Below are 20,459 nucleotides of genomic sequence, written 5' to 3' on the forward strand. Positions count from 1 at the left end.
TTCTTGCACTGTTTGGGACTACTAGACGTGTCCTCAGCCGGTGCGTATGCTGAAATTTTCGCATTTATATTATTAAGGCCAAAATTGATACGTGAAGCGTGAATTTAACAGAAAGGCGAGGTGTTTCGTGAATTCGTGAACCAGCGTCAGGTTTTATTTGCCTCCTGATATATACGTGACCTTTTTATTTCCTTTTTTCATTTCGTGAAAACCTCAAGATTTGCTTGAAATCTTGCACACAAGAGGAGAGACGTTTCCCTATTTAATCTATGACACCTGAAATGTTCTTTGAAATGTACGTGACCCGTGAATTTTTCTGGAACTCATGCGTGTTTGCTACCCCCACCATAATGCATCGGTTAGTCTGTTAATTTAAATAAAATCCCAAAATTGTGTCATACAGTCTGGAAAGTCTGATTTTTATCGGTAAATTCTTAAAGCAAAACATGCGAGAAGAGTTCAGTTACGGGTCAGAAACTTACTTTGAGCTTTACAAGCTGTCGACATGAAACCGGAAGTTAGAAGTCATCAGTCTGAGTTCACCGTTAAAAATATACTTCTTAGGAACACAAACGCGACATGACGAGTTTTGGTGAAGTAAATAACATACGGGCAACTTAACTTTACAACAAAAGAAATGTATACATTATTTTCTCTTAAGTGCTTTTCCGAGAATTCAAGGAAACTTACGTCAGCTTGACCATATACTGCATTGGCCAATGAGAAACGTTGAAACGTATTGAAATAAAAGTTTTTTTTCCGAGAAACGGAAACCTACCGCGGAGAAATTTCCCTTAGCGAGAAGACACTTACCGTGTGTGGAGAAATTTTGAAACGTCTTAGTTTCGATTGCGAAAGAAGCGTCACAAACGTGATTAGGCGAGAGAGAGGAGCAACAAAAATGGCCCACAACGGTGAGAATGACAGTCGTAGAGAGAATATTAAGAGATACATGTTTTGAGAATGATCTGTCGCTCTTCAAATAAACAAAGACACTGGCAGTAATTGGAAACGTAAACGAAAACGCGGAGCGTGATAGTTTCATATTTAAAATCTTTCCAAATTGGAGAGAGACCATAATTATAAATAATTTTAGTTTATTTCTCCTTCACAGCATTAGAAGGCTCACTTCTTTATTCTCCGAAGCGTTCATATCTGGCAGTTGTTGCCATTGATTTTGGGACAACCTACAGTGGATTTGCCTTCTCATTTAACAAAGACAAAGGGAAGGACACCATCTTCATGAACAGAGACTGGACGAATGAACAAGGTGCTCAAACAAGCAAAACCCCAACATGCCTGCTACTCAAACCAGATCTGTCCTTTGACTCATTTGGCTATGAAGCAATAGAGAAGTATTCCAGTCTTCAAGATGAAAGCGAAGAGAAGGAGTATCTGTTTTTCAAGCATTTTAAAATGGCTCTTCACAGTAACGAGGTTAGTGATTTAACCTCACGTCAAACGATTTCAGTCGCTCGTTTACATAAAGAACAAAAGGCCATAGTGGCCCTCACTTGGCCTTCCCTCTACATATGATGGGAACGTTACTAGACAGAGTGACGCGGTGACTTGTATGCTCTTGTATGTGGGTGATTCTACCAAAAAATGAGATCGAAACACTACAGGATCTGTTTACTTTAGTTCTTTCAATTGCTCCTTACCCTTAACACGCGAATTTTCATCATAAAACTTATCTTTAGACTTTAGAAGTTTTGACAAAAATAATTCATATAGTCCTATCAAATAAAACATTTCAAGGAAAAACGGATTTCGAGTGTCCTTCCTTGAGACTAACTTCATTACGATCTACTTTTTATTTTTTTGTAACACCACCATTATGTGAATAGTTTTGTATCTTATTAAGCTGTCACCCTGTATTAAGCAGTTTATTGCCAAAGGCCCTAATATTATCCCTTAATCATTTTAGTTTTTACCTCTATCGAGCGGTCATCTGTATTAAGCGGTGGTGGTCACCCTTTACTAAGTCCCGACGGCCTGTGTGTATTTTCTCCCACCTGTAATGAACGGTCACTTAAAGCCGAACCACTCAAATAAAACTGGGAATAATTTTTCAAGTAACTTTTAATCCATTTTTTTCTCTCCCAAAGTAAAAGTAAGTAGTATTTTTGAGCGAAATCCTTGTGTAACGTTTTTCATAACATTCCTTATGAAACCTATATCAAGCGGTCAACCTGTATTTAGCGAACACCCTTCATTACCCGTGGGTGACCGCTGAAAACAGGTTCAACTATAATTTGCAAACGTCAGAGGCTTTCCTCGTTTAGATTTTACAAAGATACGCTCGCTTACATCTATCCTTGACAACTGACGGGTACTACTCATTTTCAAAAGAGACAACAAACCCATGAAACATACAAAATAATAATTGCACGTAAAAGGTTACCTTAGTTATTTACCCATAATTACCAGTAACTACAGGCCTTTTTGGCCGGGCAATTTTGTATATTTCATTATATTACATTTACTCTCCACCATGATCATTAACACCACACACCTAGACCGAGGATTGTTTCCGATGATACAGACTACAATTTGGTCGAATGACCCGCAAACATGTCGCAGGGACTACTGCTATTTTATAAAATACCTACTCATGCTTTCCTTGACTACCGATGCTACCTTTCAGACTTTGAACAGCAGGACTGTCATCAGGGCAACTAACGGACGATCTGTCGAGGCCAAGACGGTATTTGCACATTCCATTAACTACCTTAAAGATGAAGCCATTAGAGTAATTCGTCAGAGCTCTGGAGATGATCATTTCAGCCCACAAGACATCCAGTGGGTTCTGACTGTACCCGCCATTTGGACACCGGGAGCAAAGCAGTTTATGCGGGAGGCGGCCTATGAGGTGATTTTTGGTTATTGTACGCTTTTTGTGTGAACGTTCGAGAAATGTTTGATTAATGCACCCCTGTACTATTGGACTGTTAGGATACTTTTTCGACTGTTGTTTGGACCATTTTCTGGACCCCTTTTTCCCTTACCTTACGAAAACCTTTTTATCATTATTCAGTCAATAGATCCCACATTAAAAGTTGCATCGTTTCACATACGTATTTCTTTTTTCGTTCCAAAAGGCTGGTGTGGGTTCAGCAAGAAAGGCCGATCAACTAATGATTGCTCTGGAACCAGAAGCAGCAGCAATTTTCTGCAAGGAGAAAAATATGAATGACTTCCTGGAAGAATCCGGAAACAGATCTTTAGATGGGGTTCTTTCCCAAACCGACACACACTACATTGTCGTCGATATTGGAGGTAAATAATGTTTTGTTCTTAACCAACTGGAGTACTTCACAGAGGAGCTCGTAGACCGCACCTTGCTTAGTTTCATACAAGTCTACAAAATTTGGTCCTTCGTCACCAAATTTCCGGTCTTCAGTACAAAATGTCGTTCCTCTGTTGAAGAATCGACCTTCGATAGTTCATCGCGCAGAATGTCACGACACATTCGGGACTTGTTATGACTTGTAAATATATGAAAATCATATATGTGCACTGCGGTTGAAGAAACGGATATAGAAGCGATCCTCACAGTTATAAACACTACTGAACCAGTAGTTGAAATAAGGCCTGTTAAACATTCAGGCCCGTACGGGATTTGAACCCATGACCTCTGCGATACCGATGTAGCGCTCTACCAACTGAGCTAACAAGCCAACTGAGAGGTGGTACTAGGCCTTATTTCAACTACTAGTTCAGCAGTGTTCATAACTTCTATATTCGTTTGTTAAGACTTGCCAGCGTTAAATTTGAAAATGGCGGAACGGAACGCGCGCCACACATGGTTATTTTAACTTTATTGTTTTACACTTTATGGGAAACTTTGGGAGATTGCATAGAGTGGACGTCATATCAAATCGTGATTTTCTGGAAATGTACAATATTGCCTCGGCTTTTCCGCTAGATTTGTCTTCCACGGGCTCATGACAACAACTGCGTATATTGTAACGCCTAACTGTTGGCAACCAGTACTAAGGCAGTACATCTGGTCCCTGTGTTAGTTCAACTCAACTTAATGTGAGCCTTTTTTTTTTTTCGTTTCGAAGAAACAAGTGTCAACTTGACTTTTAAGACTTCATTACGTCCTTACCATCATAGAAAAATTGTGCGGGTGGATTTTTCCATAAAAATCGAATCCTAAACGGGTAACGATAGAGCCGGAGTGTTTGTTGAGTAAGATGTAGAAAGAGATGAATATGAAACGGACAGTTTTAAAATAATCCAGCTTGTAATGTATGATTTTTCTAAGAATAGCATAAACAATAACTTTGTAAGCTATCGTTTCTTAATTTCGCCATGAACTGTGACTGAGGTAAAGCAATATTCCCTGAGGAGGAAAGCCTGCGTAATCTTTGACAAATCAAAGCTCTCAAGATTACGCTTCTCTGCTAATATTACAGATCTATGTCTTTTTCGCTACTGTAAGTAATGTCGCAAGAACAATAGGCATCCTGTGCGGTGTGAAAGTCAAAAAACGCGTAACATTTTGACTTAGATGTTAAAGTTAGTCAAGAACTTTTACCACAGATTCAAGACGTCTTGCAAAAAACAGATAAACAGATAACATGCACCATGGGTGGAGGAGGGGATGAACATCAGCCGAAACGAAACGAGACGACTGCTTAATTTTGAAGGAAATCAATCACGTTTTCACAATTGATGAGTGGAGGGATGCAGGAAAATTGAAACACACTCCAAAATTTTGAAAGGTTATGGTTGTAGCAATGTCAGAGTCTTAGTGGAAACGGTAGTGAGAACGAAAGTGGAATGAAAGAGTAGTAGCTCTCACAGTAGACATTATAATATATTTTTCATACATCATTCTTATTAGGAGGAACACTTGACGTGACAGCGCATGCGATTCAAGATGATGGTACAATTAGAGAGATCTACAAAGTCACCGGAGGTCCTTATGGAGGAATATACGTTAACCAACAGTTCGAAAGTCTTTTGGACGAGTTATTTGGCACTCAAATGCTTCAAAGCTACCGACAGCAGTTTCCATCTGATTGGATCTGCTTAATGAGTGAATTCGAAGGGAAAAAACGAGGAAAACGTATCCTGGACAGCAGCTTGATGACAAATATACGATTACCGAGAAGCTTTGTGTCCCAAATAACACAAACCAGAGGAACGAGAATCGACCGTTACGGAGAGAGAGAGGTTAAGATAAAAAGTAACGAATATCTTGCCTTGAGTTCTGCAATAATGAGGAAACTATTTACCCCTGTTGTGGACAATATCAAGAAACACCTGAGTGACCTATTGCGAAAGTCACAGCTCTCAAAGGTGCAAACAATGCTCCTTGTCGGTGGTTTTGCCGAGTCGATTTTCCTGCAAGAGGAAATAAAGAAGAAATTTGCTGTAAGATGCAAAGTTCTCGTCCCCCGCCACGCCAGTATTGCAGTTGCCCAGGGCGCCGTAATCTATGGCAATAAGCCCACCACAATTACCGAGAGGGTGATCAGTACCACGTATGGTGTTGAGTGCTGTACTGATTTCATACCGGGCGTTCATCCGGAAGAAAAGAAATCATTTATAAATGGCAGAGAGAAATGCATCGATATATTTGACTGCCTCGTAAGGGAAAATAAAGTCATAAAGGTGGGACAAAGGATCAAAAATATATATCATCCTCCAACCTCTAACACAACAATTGTCTTTATCAACTTCCACGTAACGACCAATCCAGATACTAAGTATACCACCGATCCTGGCGTAAATGAGATTGGAAGCATTAGAATTGAGACACCTGACACCTCGAAACGCACAGACCGAGATATTGAAGTCAGCATGTACTTTGGTGGAACAGAAATAACCGCCACAGCGTGGGACGTCTCAAGTGGAAATAAAGCACAAACCACCTTGGATTTTTTCTGTATATGATGAAGACTGCAACCTGGATAATTTTGAAAAGCGTTAACTATAAACTAGCAAAACCATAGCAAGTTCCTGTGACGATGGACAGTTTTAGACTATTCAAAAGATATCATTGCTGATTTATCCGTTAGTTGAAATAAAAGACAAGCCGTCTACGAGCAAACAGAACTAGAAACGTTAATGTTATTGTCTCTTTACAATAATGTGATATCTTTCGCTGTTACGAACATTCGAAGAAGACTTTGGTTACGTAACCGCTTTGTTTTGAGTTGAAGTAGAGATAAATTTCTGTCCTGTGGCTTTGTCGAATTTAAGCCCAATTTAGTAGTGTACTATTGTTCGCAGTTTTAATTACCTACCTGGCTAGCATTCCTGATAAACCAGTTTACAACTGTACACGTGAACTATACCCTAATAGTGGTACGCCCCTTAAGTATCGAGTTAGTTATAGTCAGGAGATCGACGGAGTCAGATCAGAGTTACTTTTACATAAGATGGTTCCAGTCACATAACGTTGCAGTTTCTTTAAGCCCGTAAAGACAGGATCAGACGTAAGTTCCAGCTTATTGTATTCAGTTTTCTTTTCTTTTCGATTTCGCTTCTCTTTTGTAAATAGTCTCGGCCCACCTTTTATTTTGTACATTGCAATTTTTCCGTTTTAGTTTTCACCGCATGTGTACGATAGTCAGACGATAGCATTAAACGTTGTTGAATCAACTTGTGTTGTCGATTCCTACACTGTCGTTGACACTCCCCGAACTCCAGTCCACAACACCCTGTATCCGCTGTATTGGGTACGCGACAATCGCAATAAACATCGTTTTCCATCTTATGTGACGTATTATTCTCGAACCAATAAGAGTTGATATTTATATTGTCAATTTAAAAGATTTATGGTGTAAAATCACTGAAGCAAATTACTTATCGTGATTAACGCTTAATTTGAATATCTCGAGGATCAAAACCAAGTCAAGGTGTCTCACAACAGCTTAAGATTTGCAAGGTTCTCTTCTACAAAAATTGAAAATAGGCAGATAAGAAAGGTGCCAAATTTTGTGCCCAGTAGTGGAATAAAGAAAAAGGTTGTTCGATCTGTTTCAAATATGGCATAAAGAAAAAATCTTTGTCTTTCCGGGGAATCGAGCCGGAATCTGCGTTCTAAAGCTCTACCGCTGAGCTGCAGAGAACTCTATCGTAACCTAAGCCATCACCGAGTTAGGCCTTTATCGCAGGATGCGTGTCGCATGTGAACCTAACATTGGCCTACCTCAGCGTACAATATTCTGTAGGTCTGTAATATGCTTATTTTGATAGCGGAGAGGTCATTCAAGTAGTCGTTACTGTTATTATTCTTGATGATGACTTCAGCTAAGATTGTGGAGTAGTTACTCACTCACACGTATGTGTTTTGAATGAGCTTGCACAGCTCCAAGATGCTACGTGTCTAAATAAAGTATTGTTGTTGTTTTTATTGACACCGACAAAATTCCTTTCCAGTACTACTATTTACCCGGACAATCAATCAAGACATTATATGACCAAAAATAAAGGTAGTTCTTTTTTGTCCCTTGTTTTGACATGGTTTCAGAGACACGCCTGCTTGGTCTTCTACAGGGGTTACATCTAAAATTCCCGAAAGTTACCTAAGGTATTCTCTCATGAAACAGCTTAAAGTATCAGTGTATTTTATTTCCTTCGGACCCCTATGGTAATTTCCACTTAATAACACTGATAAGCAACTATGAAAAGTGCATTTAAAGAAGGATCTAATTTCTCACAGCTTCCTTTCCTCACAAACAGGCCACTTATTCTTACTAAAAACTGTGTAACTCATAAAGGGTGCTATCGCTTTTCTAGTATGTATGGAACAATTTATAAACACTCGTCTTCCGGTAATTTGTTTTTCTCTTTCAAATAGCAGACGCTCGTTACTGCTTTATGACAACATTACTTCCCCTTTCCTGATAACTTTTCCATCATAGTCTAACAAAGTAGGCCACAGATAGCACATGATATTGCGTGTCTCAGAGTACATTGCTCGACGAGACGAGCTCCTTTTTTCGGAGGGACTAAACGCTTGACTCACTTCATGAACCTTTGAGTCATAATCAGTGGTCTTGTAGTCAATCTTCAGGGGAGGAACCTGTGTTACAGCACACCATGCAAACTGCGTGCAATATTTAATATAGCTATTCAGTCTATACAAGAGGTCCGAGTCGTATTCAAGAAGAAAGGATCCTCTCTGCAACTGTTGACGAGACCATTTTTCAGAAATAGATCTTTTCACATCCTGAAAATGGACAAAACGAACAAACGTGAATTTTTCTAAGACAGTTAAGAAGGGGTTTACTGGCTTACCACTCTGCAGCAAGCTGATAACAAGACAAACTGTATTTTACCACGAGAAAAAGAATAAAAACCTAAAATTCAACTCGAATGTTTATGGATGAAAAAGCAAGATTGTACTTAAACCAGATCACCAAGGGTTTCCAATTTTCATTTTCCACTTTCCACGGTTTTAAATAAGATATTAAACAGTCACTAGTCTGTTCTCGACTTGTTTTGATGAATGTGCCGTGAATTCATTTGGTTTAGGCGAATTAAAAGATAGGTGAGGAGATTATAATTTTTTGATATCCAAGTACGTGCTGAAAGAAACTTTTGATCATTTTTGGCTTATAAATGGAAAAAGGTAAAGAAAAGGAGCAGATCAAATTTTGCTTCAACCTCGCCTTAATACCTATTTAAGAACATATGGAGTGAATCTACCTGAACGAGTGAATTCAAATCGTGTGTCTTCGCTTTTTCTTTGACGAGAATCATCAACTCGCTGACCACATCCTGGGTTGCATGCACATCGCTTTTTGGGTTATTATACTGCCACTTCCAAAGCTATCCAATGAAAATGTCAAGCAAAAATCATTTTCATACTGAAGTAATACCATTCTGGTTTCTATGTTAGTATAGGTAACAACATGATTTCGAGTGCAAATTTGGTGTTAATAAGCACGAGTAAATTTTTCAAAGACAACAAAATTGCACGAGCCCGAAGGGAAAGTGTCATCTTATTCTCTTTGAAAAATTTACAAGTGCTTCTTTACACCAAATTGTAGGAGAAATCATGTTATATCTTGTTAATGACATACATGAAAAACGCATCGCAGAAAGGGGCCAAAAACAGACCACAATGGCCCTCCTCCAACTTTTACCCCAAGTTGTTACAAATGTGTATCTAAGCCTCAAGATCCACTAAATTGATCCACTAAAACTTCGTTTACGTACGATGTGGTATTTACCTTAGTTTTTTCACCCCACCACGGCAATTAATAACTCCAACAAAACTTACTTTGTTTTGAAACGATGTGGAATCTGACCCTAACGCAGGAGCCTCAGCGGCCAAGGTTTCCATAACGCAGGATGTGAATTTAACGAATGACTCTTTTACCTTTAGAACAACTTCATAGGCTACCTAGATCCGGAGAGGTAATGTTCAGTTCTTTTGTTTAGGACTTAAAATAAAGGCTTCTTGTTCATTTTATGTGTTACTAAGTTAATGGGCTATTCTAAAGTCAAATAAATAAAGGGCGGGGTAAATTTCTTAAGAAACTGTGGTGCTACTTCGGTGGGGGGTGGAGGAGTATAACAAGACAACTTGGTTTTATCAGCTGAGTCGATGATGTAAATTAGCCACCGTAATGAGTTCCTAAAGCTGATGTTTGAGTGTTAGCACTTCGTCAAAACGAATCATTTCGACGTCAGTCGCTTTGATCCCTTTCTCTATAGGCTTAAATTTTCTTTCTTTGAAATAGACTGACTCAATAGGACACAGGTGAAGGCCAGTACCTCAAATATGAAGCAGGCGAATCTACAACACTTTAGATACTCCACTGAAGTGCTGCTACTTGCCCTTCGACGTCCAGATTTACTTGTCATGACGTCTATCGCATCAACTCGTGTGCCGTCTTTAAATTCAATGATGTAATCGCTCTCTAGCTGAGACTGTCTGTTGGTACTCAGTGTGTTCTCAGTTCTCCTCTGATCAGACCTAAATCTTCTTTCCGAGATGGCTGCACACCTATCAAAAATGAAAACCATTTTCAATTGCTAAATAAATTGCGCCGACTTCAACACCAATCAATCAAAAAACCAAACAAATGACGACCAAGTCACCTTAATGCATTTCTTTGAGCTCCGTTTGCGTACGTTCATAAAATTGAATCTAATTTTAACTGACCTTTTATAATGCTTTGGTTACTTTTCTAATAAACGAAATGATATTTTCTACCATTTACTGGTGGACCTCGTTACATAGTTTGGTTAGAAGTAGCGCGACTTCTTGAAAACATTGGCATATGGCCGGCGGAAACAACCACGATGTCTTCCTTACTACCGTGACTATGTTTACAGGGAGACTAAGTGATCTGATCTAAGCGATTGAATGGAAAGTCCGCAGTCTTTGTTGCTTGATGCATAGGCAATAACATTTCAGATAAAACAAATAGAAAATAATACATGGGCGCGCGTAGATATGGAATTTCTCTTCGAGCGTTCAACTCGACATCTAACTCGTGAGTTATCGAGTTGAACACTCGAAGAGAAATTCTATATCTACAAGCAACCATGTATTATTTTGTTTATCTCATTAAAACTGTAGCCCTTTACTGGCAAGAAGAGTCGACCTTTTTAATGAATGACAATAAAAGGATCAACAATCCTCAAATAAAAATCGGACAGTGCGTTAGCGCTAAGGCTAAAGATGAAAAAATGCGTTGAATCATAATTACAAAAACAACAATGGGCGTAATTTTCAATTTACAGAATTTGACTTTGTCCTTACCGATAGAAAAAAATCTTTCTGGTGAACGGCCAAAATCGGCCTGTAGCAAATCTTCTATTTGTCGATTTTCGTTCTCGGCCGCGATAAATGCCACCGCCAAGGCCACAAAATAGCTAACTTTCGGTTTTTCTTTTCGTAAATTGGTTTTCTTCCCCTTCAAGGAAAGTTTGAACGTCACTGTCTGTAAGCGATACGGATTTTTGAGTGTTTTAGCAGCCATAATCCTAGAAAATTTCGACAAAAGACTTTGGATTGAAAATGGCGAAGGCTTTGCTGTTCACTCATCAACGTGACCAAGTGGCGCTAAATGCCAATGACGTGTCAGCATTTGATTGGCTGTATCAAACACACGTGAAAAAATATCGTATTTTTTGCACGTGTGTTGTTCCAGTTTTATCGGGGGTGGAAATCCTTGTATAACACCGCAGTTTATATGATAAACAGCTATAAGAAATACCTTTCTTTAAATTTGTCAAGCTCTCGGCGATATCCTTCGGAGACTTGTCTCGCTTTCATAATTTGTTGTTCATAATTAACCCTTTGATAAGGACTAACCATGGAGCTGAGTAAAACATAATTAAAAATAAATAAATATATATATATATAGATGTACTCAGTTTTTGCAAAACTGAGTTGTAAAAAGACAACTAACGGCCGGTAATGAAATATTGCAGAACGCAAGCCTCGCAAGCAAACTAGGAATCCAACAGGTCAAGCTTGTAGCCTTGACCACAACGGTCAGTAATCTCCCTTAGCTCTTCCATTCATTTTGATCCAATAAGGCTGATACCCACAACGTCAAAATTCGAGGTTAACACTCACTTTTGAGAGTCTCCAGAATATATGTGACTGTGTCTGGTTCCCTTCTGAAGAAGGCGCTCATATTCCTTTAACTTTTTCCTCAAATCCTGGTTCTCCTGTGAGCTACGGAAAAGGGATCGTAAAGGATGCATTAGGCTAACAAAGTTATATTAAAGTGACTTATCTGAAAAAAGATCTAATTTCCGTTAAGTTTTCCGTCATAAGCAATCCTAAAAGGAAAAAATGGCGTGAGTAATTTAGGAAAGGTAGTTTTAAAGCTCCGCCATTAATTCCGCATGTGTTCATGTAACAGTCTAAAGCATAACTTAGTTTGAGAGTATTCTTGTTTCATACGACCGTATTCTTAAAATGTATTACCTCTGACTGAGATTCTTATTCAACTCATCGTTGTTTTTCTGCAGCGTTTCCGTGTTTGCCTGAAGTTGCTGCTCAAATTTCTTCTGTGCCTCTGAGAACCTATTACATTATTGGTAAACAGCTTGGTTAACTACATTGTACTAGAAGTAACTAATTGCGGTTGTTACATACAGGGCCATTGGTTGAACGGGTTTGTAAACTTATGATTTAAAAAGAACCTTAGGTAGGAAATTAAATTTAGCTCGCAGTGGCGTTGATAATTGAAATACTCTTCTGGATAGTGTGTGATTTAAATTCATCAGTGTATATATAAAGCTTAATACCTTTCTTTGTATTTTGTTCTGAGCTGTTTTTCTTTGGCTTCCAGTTGGTCTCTCCACCACTTCTCACTAATGGTTTCCTGGCTAGATGACTCTACCCTGAGGAATAAAAGTAGGAATTTTCCCGTGACATACATCTAAAATTACTATCTGCACCCTCTCCACCCTCCCTACCCTAGCATGTTACGCGGATATTCTAGTCACAGCCTCGAGTAACCTGATTTCAAACCCTCGAGTAATTTCCCCACAAGCACTGTGCTGTTATCCCTCTTATACACTTCAGAGGGGCAAATCCACACACTTAAATCCCAGCAAATGAGAAGAGATCGTGGAATTCCGTTTATTTGCTTATGGCAGTTACTTCTGGCAAAATCAAAGTTGTTCAACCAAAAATGCACGCTGTATCACGGTTTTAACACCTTATAAATAAAAAATTACTTCCAAATCAGACACTGCATCGGCTAAAGGGGAACCGAGCATTGAGTCGATATACAGAGGGTGTTTATTCAACTGTTTACCTTGAACGTGACGCTTTGGATTCCTTCTTTAGTCTTTCATTCTCGTTTTTGAGTCGAATGAGCTCCTCAGGAAGCTTTATCAATTTCTGAATGAACTCTTCGTTGGTGGCGAGTGATTCCATTTCATTAGTGCACTCCAGAGATTCTCTCCGAGTTCTACACCATGCTTTTGTCGGCCCTCTGCTTAGTCCCGCCATATTTTCACTCCAAAAGTACAAACTTAACGAGATATTCCTAGAAAAAAATCGCTTCCGCTCTTTCTCTCTCTCTTTCGCGGAAAACCGGAAGTTGTCACGCTTGTAAATTTGGTCGCACTTTATTCTCACAATCGTAAGATGACACAATCTCTGAGTTATCATTCAAGTTTGCTTTGTTGAAAAGTCTGGTTCAGTGAGTATGAAAATTAACTTTGTAAATAAAAATTATCGAGAGAGAGACAAAAAATGGCAAATGTAAACAATCAAACTACGTTCGCGAACATCTAAATTTGGTAACCCCTTATTGTTTCGGAAGACGCGATTCATCTCTTGACCCTCTATTGGTTGGTTTGATTTCCGGGAAATTTCCCCTCGATTTTGACGAGCTAACATTTAATTTGTGCAATCGCCGCTGATCTGCTCCCTTTTTTCAAATTAAAGTCTTTCATCTGGGAAGATATCGAAACGCTATGGCCTTATCTCTAACAGGTAACGTAATTTTCAGTATTCACTTATTTTTTGTTGGACGACGTAGCAACAAGACATAACTCACCGTGCTTATACTTAATTTAATGTAACGACTGTTGTTCAATCGCGATGGTTCAGAATGTACAAAATACAGTTCTTAAGACCATTGATGATAAAGCCACAGATCTCATTGTAATTATGAACAGTGATCGACGAAACTATTGATCGATTGTAACTCTGTTATGCATCGTTATACTTCGGCGAACTTACTGTCGCCTTGAAATTTTACAAGCTCGGCGTCAACAATCATAGAAGACAACTACTTTCGCTTTGTTAAAGGTACAGCTGTGGAAGACAACAGCCTCTTACACAGGTTTCCAAAAATTAATTGTGGCGCTATGTATTACGTAGCAGACAATATCCTAACTTTGATTAAAAAAATTTTAAAAAAAGCCAGATTAAATCAGTCATATCTAACTTTTCGTTTTGCAAGTTTGCGGCTGTGTTGTCATCATAGCTACAATCCTTTCTGAATATACACATGACCAACACGCCGCTAACCCGAAAAATACCATGCAAACTTTTAATCTGCAGTTGTCCGTAGTATTTGATATTGGATAATTTCTTACTGTCCTTTGATCTCAGCTCAAGCTGCTATGTAGCAGGTTTCATCGCCTTGATAATTTTGCATGTTATCTGCTCTTAAGCTGCATTGTGTTATGCTTTCATCTGCTTGATTTCGAATTCAGTAGCCGACGGAAAAAAATGGCATAAGTCTAGTTTTAAGAATTTACATTTAAGTCATATACTGGGTAAGGCAGTCTTAAATAACAATAATAATAGTTCAATACTGACGGTGCGCAATTTTAACATGTGATTATGATCAAATGTGCATTACATAAAATACTAAAACAGTTCAATCTATCAAAAACTATAAAAAGTGTGTAGAAAACTCAAATATCTAAAATGTTAAAAACAAATGGAAAAATATATATATATTATAAATATATATATGTAGATCAAAATGACTAAAATAAAACACGCATGATTTCCTGTAACCCTGAGTTTCGCGCTTACGCACTCGTCAGACAGATTGAGCGCCTTCCAACAGCATTTGCTACAATTTCCCACAATTAAATATATATATATATATATATATATATATATATATATGTATATGAGTATTACGTAATATAAAATTCTTATCAAAGGCAAACTTTAAAGACAAGTCTAAAACATAGATTTAAAAGTACTAAAATCTCTCTACTCAAGTCTTTACTCATTGCGAAATGCTAATGCAGAGTTAATAAAATGTAGATGAGGTTAATACTGAACTCGATGGAAACATTTCCAGAAATTTGTGAGTTTGAAGCATCTTACCTATGATCTCAGAGTTTTGGCAGCATTTTCCTACCATTTATCAATAATTTGAAAGAAATATCAAGAAAAGCATCTATAAATAAAAAATCTATTTGGACAAAAACGGAGACCCCGCAGTTCATCATGCAGCATACTATGTTTAGCTAAAAGGATATTTTTCTGTGTTTAAGCAGCTCCATCTAAACACAAAACGGGTTAAAAGAATTCGAGAAAGTTATGCAAACCCGAGAAGAATACCGTGTTATTAGACTCCCCTATAAACACAATGTCGACCAATGATGGCGTATCACGCGTAGAGCTTGGCGTTGAATTATAATTTACAAAGTGATGACAGTGGTTGCTTAGCTTAGTCTAACTGTGCCAGCCTTCTCCTCAACCAAACCGTGAGGAAGGCAGTAACCTCTCAGTTTGACTAAAATCTATATCAATGAGGGATTCGATCCCAGTTAATAAGGCTCTGAGAATTTATTTTAGTCATGCCATTTTTTTAATGTCAATTTTTTTCACACAGACATTGGCAAATCGCTTTTACATCTTGAAAAGTCCTTCCTTGCTACAGTAGCAATAGACTTCGGCACAACCTACAGTGGGTTTGCTTTCTCATTCAATAAAGATGAAGGTGAAGATGCGATTTTTATGAACAGAGAATGGGAAAATGAACAGGGTCATCGAACTAGCAAGACACCAACATGTCTGCTTCTTAAACCAGATTTGTCATTTGACTCGTTTGGTTACCAAGCAGAGGAAAAGTACGCAAATCTGAATAGCCTCGCCGAGGAAAAGGAATACATGTTTTTTCGGCATTTTAAAATGCTGCTACACAATGATGAGGTATGAAGTGCGTTAGATTATCGGACTCTAGTATGTTTAACCATTTTATTTCATCTACTATCTTTTAAATGTTCTCCTCTCCTTTTTTACTATTTGGTACCATTAATACCATTGTTATTACTGTCATCATCGTCGCTATCATCATGATCATCATTAGTATTAGCATAATTGTTATCATTATTATAGAGAAAATTCAAGTAGCTGATCAGGTCACATTCTGTGGTCTGGGCCTTGCACGTTGTATCCGAGACAACAAATTGATTCTCGTCACTGCCGACAAACGGACGTAGTTCAGTTTAAATTGTAGAACACATCCGTAGGTGGTTTAATCAGTTTTTAAATCCTATTGTGGTTTTAACTACAGCCCAGATACATATTAGGTTGACCTGAAGAGATAAGGATCATCATCATCATCATTATCAAGTTTTTCACCTCCATCATTATCAATATCACTATTTTGTTTAAACATTGGCGCCGCTTTGAGAGTTTTAAGGTGTGTAATTTGAAAAGAACAAAACCATAGTAATAATTTGGCAAAACCAATTATTATCAGTAGTGATTTGGTAAAACTTTTGACGGTAAAAATTAATGGTAAAATACGACGTTTCGACCAAACTTCGGTCATTTTCAAGTGAGTGGTAAGAATGTAACGAGGAATATATATAGGCGTGTAAGAAATGCAAACAATTTTTGAAGTGTAAACAAACAATAAGAACATACAAGGAGAAGAAATAATAAGCTAATTAAAGAGGTTTTTAATTGTTTTTCATTTTTATATGTTTTTTATTAGCTTCTAATTATTTCTTCTCATTGTTTGTTCTTATTGTCCGTTTACACTTTCAAAAATTTTTTACACTTCTTACACGCCTATATGTATTCATCGTTACATTATTTCCACTCACTTGAAAATGACCGAAGTTTGGTCAAAACGTCGTATTTTATCGTTAATTTTTATCGTCAAAAACCAATTATAGATTGAATTTTCAAGATAGTTAGCTTGTTTGACCGAAAAATTCTGACGGAGTTCTGCGTTAATATTCGAATGATGAAGTTCAGCTATATCTAGCGTATGGCAAGTACTCATAACGCGTTTAGACGAAGTATTAGTTCAAAAAGTTAAGACACTGCAAAGCGATTTATTTGTGCATCCATGTGACTAAACACACTCGCATAATTTAGTTACTTATCTTATATTTTCTACCTTTATCAAATTAGAGCCTGAATCTTAACACCAAGATACCCGCAGCAAATGGAAAACTCTTGCATGCAAAACAAGTGTTTGCACATTCCATCCGGTTTCTGAAAGAACAAGCGCTCAATATCATTCGACAAGAGACGAGAGATGACGGATATAAAATGGAGGATATCCAGTGGGTTCTGACTGTACCAGCCATATGGACTCCACGAGCGAAGCAGTTTATGCGTGAAGCAGCCTATGAGGTATGCAATGAGATGGGCTTAAATCATCCATGCTATCAGCGAGTGAGGCATTTAGCACGATTGTTCGATTGTGTTGCATTTGCCGGCATATTAGTCTGTCACCATTTCAAGGAAAAATGAGTAGTTGTGTCACTTATTTTTTTCATAGGCAGGCCTTGGGTCATCTGAGAATCCAGAGCAGTTGATAATTGCTTTAGAACCTGAAGCTGCGGCACTGTTTTGCACAGAAAGACCCCTGGAGAGAATGGGTGCTGTGTCGCTTGAAGGACAACTCTCTCAACCCAATATACACTATATGGTTGTCGACATCGGAGGTGAGGCTTCCTCTGAGCAAAGATTTTCGTAGTCTACGTTTCTGAAGAACCTTTTCAAATTGAATGGTTTGTAGAGTTGATGAAACGTGCAACGATAGTGCTTCTTTTTGAACGTGAAAGGAGCGAAGAACATCAATGGGTGGAGTAACTTACAAGAAGTAGCCTCTTGTCTAGAGAAATACTGCCGGCTACTTTACTTATTCAAAAAGAAATACTTTTTCAATAAGCAAGGAATAGTTCCGATGGCTATCTGTACAAAATGTGGAGTGCTCTATAACTGAGAACTTGTTCAGACAAGAACTAGAATGAAACCATTCAAAACCTTGACAATGTCGATGGTCTGGTTAACTATAACATTTACCTTCTAAATAGGGGAACGTAAGTAAACCTCTGTGACAAACCACCGTGAAGGGGTTAAAAATATTCCTCCTAATGCGCTATTTCTACAGTAAAATCCGAAACAGACGCGATACAACCTTGTAATGATATCAAAGATGACGAAACGCACTTTGCTAACATTCAAAAAAATTAAACACCTATTTTTTAATGAAAGATGTGGTATAGAGTTCAAAGCCAATTCAGTTAGGTCAATACGTGGAATTAGACAGTCAAAAATCCCTGTATAGAACGCATTGTAGCTTTTTTAATTTCCTAACCCAGCATGACAGTTTCATTATGAAAAAGTCTCTCTTTTTGTGGATTTTACCTTTCACAAACCAGCTATCTGTTTCACCTTGAAAGAATCTGAACTGCAGGGACACGGGAGTTTGCTCTCTAAACTCGACGAGATCATGATTAAAACAATCTGGTCATAGCTGTGGTATCAAATTTTACGGCATCACGATTAAGTAAATAAGTCCCATTCAATAAATATTTAGGTGTAATCCATAAATCTTTCAACTTTTTATAGGCGGTACCTTTGATGTGACAGTGCATGAAAAACAGGATGACGGTAACATTAAGGAAATCTACAAAGTAACAGGTGGACCGTATGGAGGCAAGAAAGTGAATGAACAGTTTAAGAGCCTTTTGGACCAAATATTTGGCCAGCAGAAGATGTATGATTATCGCCAACAATTTCCTTCTGATTGGCTAAAACTCATGAACGATTTTGAAATTAAGAAGCGCGGGGTTCGGGTCGTGCAGCAAAAAGAGACAAGAATTCGCCTGCCACGCAGTTTCGTCTCGTGGATCAACGATGCCGTTACAGCGGCTTTGAAACGCTATTCAAATGGAGAAATCAGAATCCTCAACGATGAGTACCTGTGCTTAAGTTCGAGAGTTATGGTGGAGCAGTTTCGGCTGGTATTGGAAGCCATGAAGGATCACTTAAGAGTGCTCCTTAGCGAGCCACGGCTTTCGAAAGTCACTGTGATGCTATTAGTTGGAGGATTCGCGAATTCTTTGATTCTTCAGGAAGAAATCAAAAGAAGGTTTTCCAGCAGGTGTTATATAATCATTCCTAATGATACCAGTACTGCTGTTGTCCAAGGGGCTGTCTTGTTTGGCAAGAGTCCGGGTAGAATAGTGCAAAGAGTTGTCAGCAAGACGTATGGAGCCGACTGCTGCCGAGAGTTTGTCCGCGGAGTTCACCCAGAAGAAAAGAAGTTTGTCGCGAATGGCGTGGAGATGTGTAATGATTTGCTAAACCACTTTGTGAAGGAAAATGAAGTCGTTAAACTCGGGCAGCGAATAAAAAGTATCTATCGACCATTGTATCCAAACGATAAGAAGATCAAGTACTCTTTCTACGCGGCAGACAACCCCAATGCCCTTCTTATCACTGACGCCGGAGTAAAAAGGATTGGAAGCGTTGTGGTTGAGTCTCCTGAAACGTGGAGAGGTTTGGATAGGGAACTGGAGGTCAGTCTGTATTTTGGAGGAACAGAAATAACCGCAACAGCTCGAGACATTTCGAGTGGCAATACAGCGCAAACTACACTGGACTTTTTCCACGTCAAGTAATGATCAGTCTCAGCGTTTGGAACGATATTCTTACGTTACATTTCTTGCATTATATAACCGTGAAATTTAAGGGGAAAATATGATCTAGAAACCATAAAATCTTTATCATCGCCACTATGAAATAAGTTTTCAAATTTGCAACATACTGCGTCTCAAGATTACAGAGAGTCACCTTACCGTTCGAAAGATGTCTTGAAATGTGCCAAAAATTCGACCACGAATGCTGCCATTTTGAAAAACAACTCAGTAACATATACGTACACGCGAAACTACAACACGAAGTTTACAAACAGCTGCTTCTCTATTTGATTCGAAAATGTGTTTTGGTGTGTCTCCTAATTGTTCCAACAAACTGCCAAGAGGTGAAACACTATTACAGGACTTAGACTAGCAATTTTTCATGCGTTGGCCTGTCTTATGTAATGATTCCGAAATCATTTTTTTTCAGTGAGAAGAATGATATGATTTCTCTAGCATACTTTTTTTTTATTACAGAAGAGTGTATCGCAGTGATGTACGGAATTTAAGTAATGGCAACTCCTTGAGCTGTGTTTACAAATGAGAATATTTTTTTCTGTTGGTCAAATAAGTGATTTTCACATTATTCCCTTGGATGTAAGATAGCATCATAGACCTTAGTGCAGCCTTGGAGCTGAAAACATTAGACTCTTGTTAGGCAAACAGCGTAAAACGGAGGGAAATAAAGTTATATGTAGATGTACACAAAGAAATAATTATTTTGAACCGAATTTTGTCTTAAAATACTGAAACAACTTATGGGTTCCGTCAAAAGACTGCTGGTTCAACCTTAGCTTGAAGTAGGGGAAAATCTGACGGAAGTTTCTTCGCTGATTATCTTCAGTGATCTTAAATTGGTAAGCTTTTTTAAGCGCAATGCAGTTTCCTTTCCCAGTTGTCAAGTCTTCCACTTCTCGGTGAGTGACCAATGAAAACTGCCAGCATACAGGAATGAACTTGCATTGCCTCTCGTGATTAAAATAACCCCGGTCGCAAAAGAAAAAATTGTCAATCGCATTAGGCATTTTGTGTGATTTAGCGGAGAATACTTGTATCTACGTCTACAAAGATATCCTCGTTTAGCGCCT

The 20,459-nt window shown here is 38.3% G+C and overlaps 3 protein-coding genes across 3 annotated transcripts; 2 read left to right on the forward strand and 1 right to left on the reverse strand.

The window, feature by feature from the left end:
• Window positions 1-773: 773 nt before the first annotated feature.
• LOC136277036 (heat shock 70 kDa protein 12A-like) lies at window positions 774-6,574 on the forward strand. The gene is made up of 5 exons (XM_066158649.1): window positions 774-914; window positions 1,115-1,437; window positions 2,648-2,872; window positions 3,102-3,279; window positions 4,856-6,574. The coding sequence occupies exons 1-5, from the start codon at window positions 902-904 to the stop codon at window positions 5,908-5,910; spliced, it is 1,794 nt and encodes a 597-aa protein (XP_066014746.1). The 5' UTR covers window positions 774-901; the 3' UTR covers window positions 5,911-6,574.
• A 968-nt stretch (window positions 6,575-7,542) lies between these two features.
• On the reverse strand, window positions 7,543-12,977 carry LOC136284338 (SRRM2 protein homolog rsr-2-like). The gene is made up of 9 exons (XM_066174546.1): window positions 12,759-12,977; window positions 12,244-12,339; window positions 11,921-12,019; window positions 11,564-11,665; window positions 11,199-11,303; window positions 9,748-9,979; window positions 9,251-9,373; window positions 8,674-8,796; window positions 7,543-8,194 (listed from the first exon to the last, which is right to left on the reverse strand). Exons 1-9 carry the CDS (start codon window positions 12,953-12,955, stop codon window positions 7,841-7,843), a joined length of 1,431 nt encoding a protein of 476 aa, XP_066030643.1. The 5' UTR covers window positions 12,956-12,977; the 3' UTR covers window positions 7,543-7,840.
• Window positions 12,978-13,315: 338 nt separating this feature from the next.
• LOC136284319 (heat shock 70 kDa protein 12A-like) lies at window positions 13,316-20,214 on the forward strand. The gene is made up of 5 exons (XM_066174485.1): window positions 13,316-13,444; window positions 15,315-15,634; window positions 16,850-17,074; window positions 17,223-17,388; window positions 18,299-20,214. The coding sequence occupies exons 1-5, from the start codon at window positions 13,426-13,428 to the stop codon at window positions 19,351-19,353; spliced, it is 1,785 nt and encodes a 594-aa protein (XP_066030582.1). The 5' UTR covers window positions 13,316-13,425; the 3' UTR covers window positions 19,354-20,214.
• Window positions 20,215-20,459: the final 245 nt, after the last annotated feature.

The sequence above is a fragment of the Pocillopora verrucosa genome, chromosome 11 (genome assembly GCF_036669915.1).
Source record: "Pocillopora verrucosa isolate sample1 chromosome 11, ASM3666991v2, whole genome shotgun sequence".
Classification (NCBI taxonomy): Eukaryota; Metazoa; Cnidaria; class Anthozoa; order Scleractinia; family Pocilloporidae; genus Pocillopora; species Pocillopora verrucosa.

Coding starts and splice junctions, on each gene's coding strand:
- LOC136277036 (XM_066158649.1), top strand. Junction 1,438..2,647: donor TGGCTCTTCACAGTAACGAG/GTTAGTGATTTA, acceptor GCTACCTTTCAG/ACTTTGAACAGCAGGACTGT. Junction 3,280..4,855: donor CATTGTCGTCGATATTGGAG/GTAAATAATGTT, acceptor CATTCTTATTAG/GAGGAACACTTGACGTGACA.
- LOC136284338 (XM_066174546.1), bottom strand. CDS start 12,955: ATGGCGGGACTAAGCAGAGGGCCGACAAAAGCATGGTGTAGAACTCGG. Junction 12,340..12,758: donor TCCAAAGCGTCACGTTCAAG/GTAAACAGTTGA, acceptor TTTATTCCTCAG/GGTAGAGTCATCTAGCCAGG. Junction 12,020..12,243: donor AGAACAAAATACAAAGAAAG/GTATTAAGCTTT, acceptor ATAATGTAATAG/GTTCTCAGAGGCACAGAAGA.
- LOC136284319 (XM_066174485.1), top strand. Junction 15,635..16,849: donor TGCTGCTACACAATGATGAG/GTATGAAGTGCG, acceptor TTATCAAATTAG/AGCCTGAATCTTAACACCAA. Junction 17,389..18,298: donor TATGGTTGTCGACATCGGAG/GTGAGGCTTCCT, acceptor AACTTTTTATAG/GCGGTACCTTTGATGTGACA.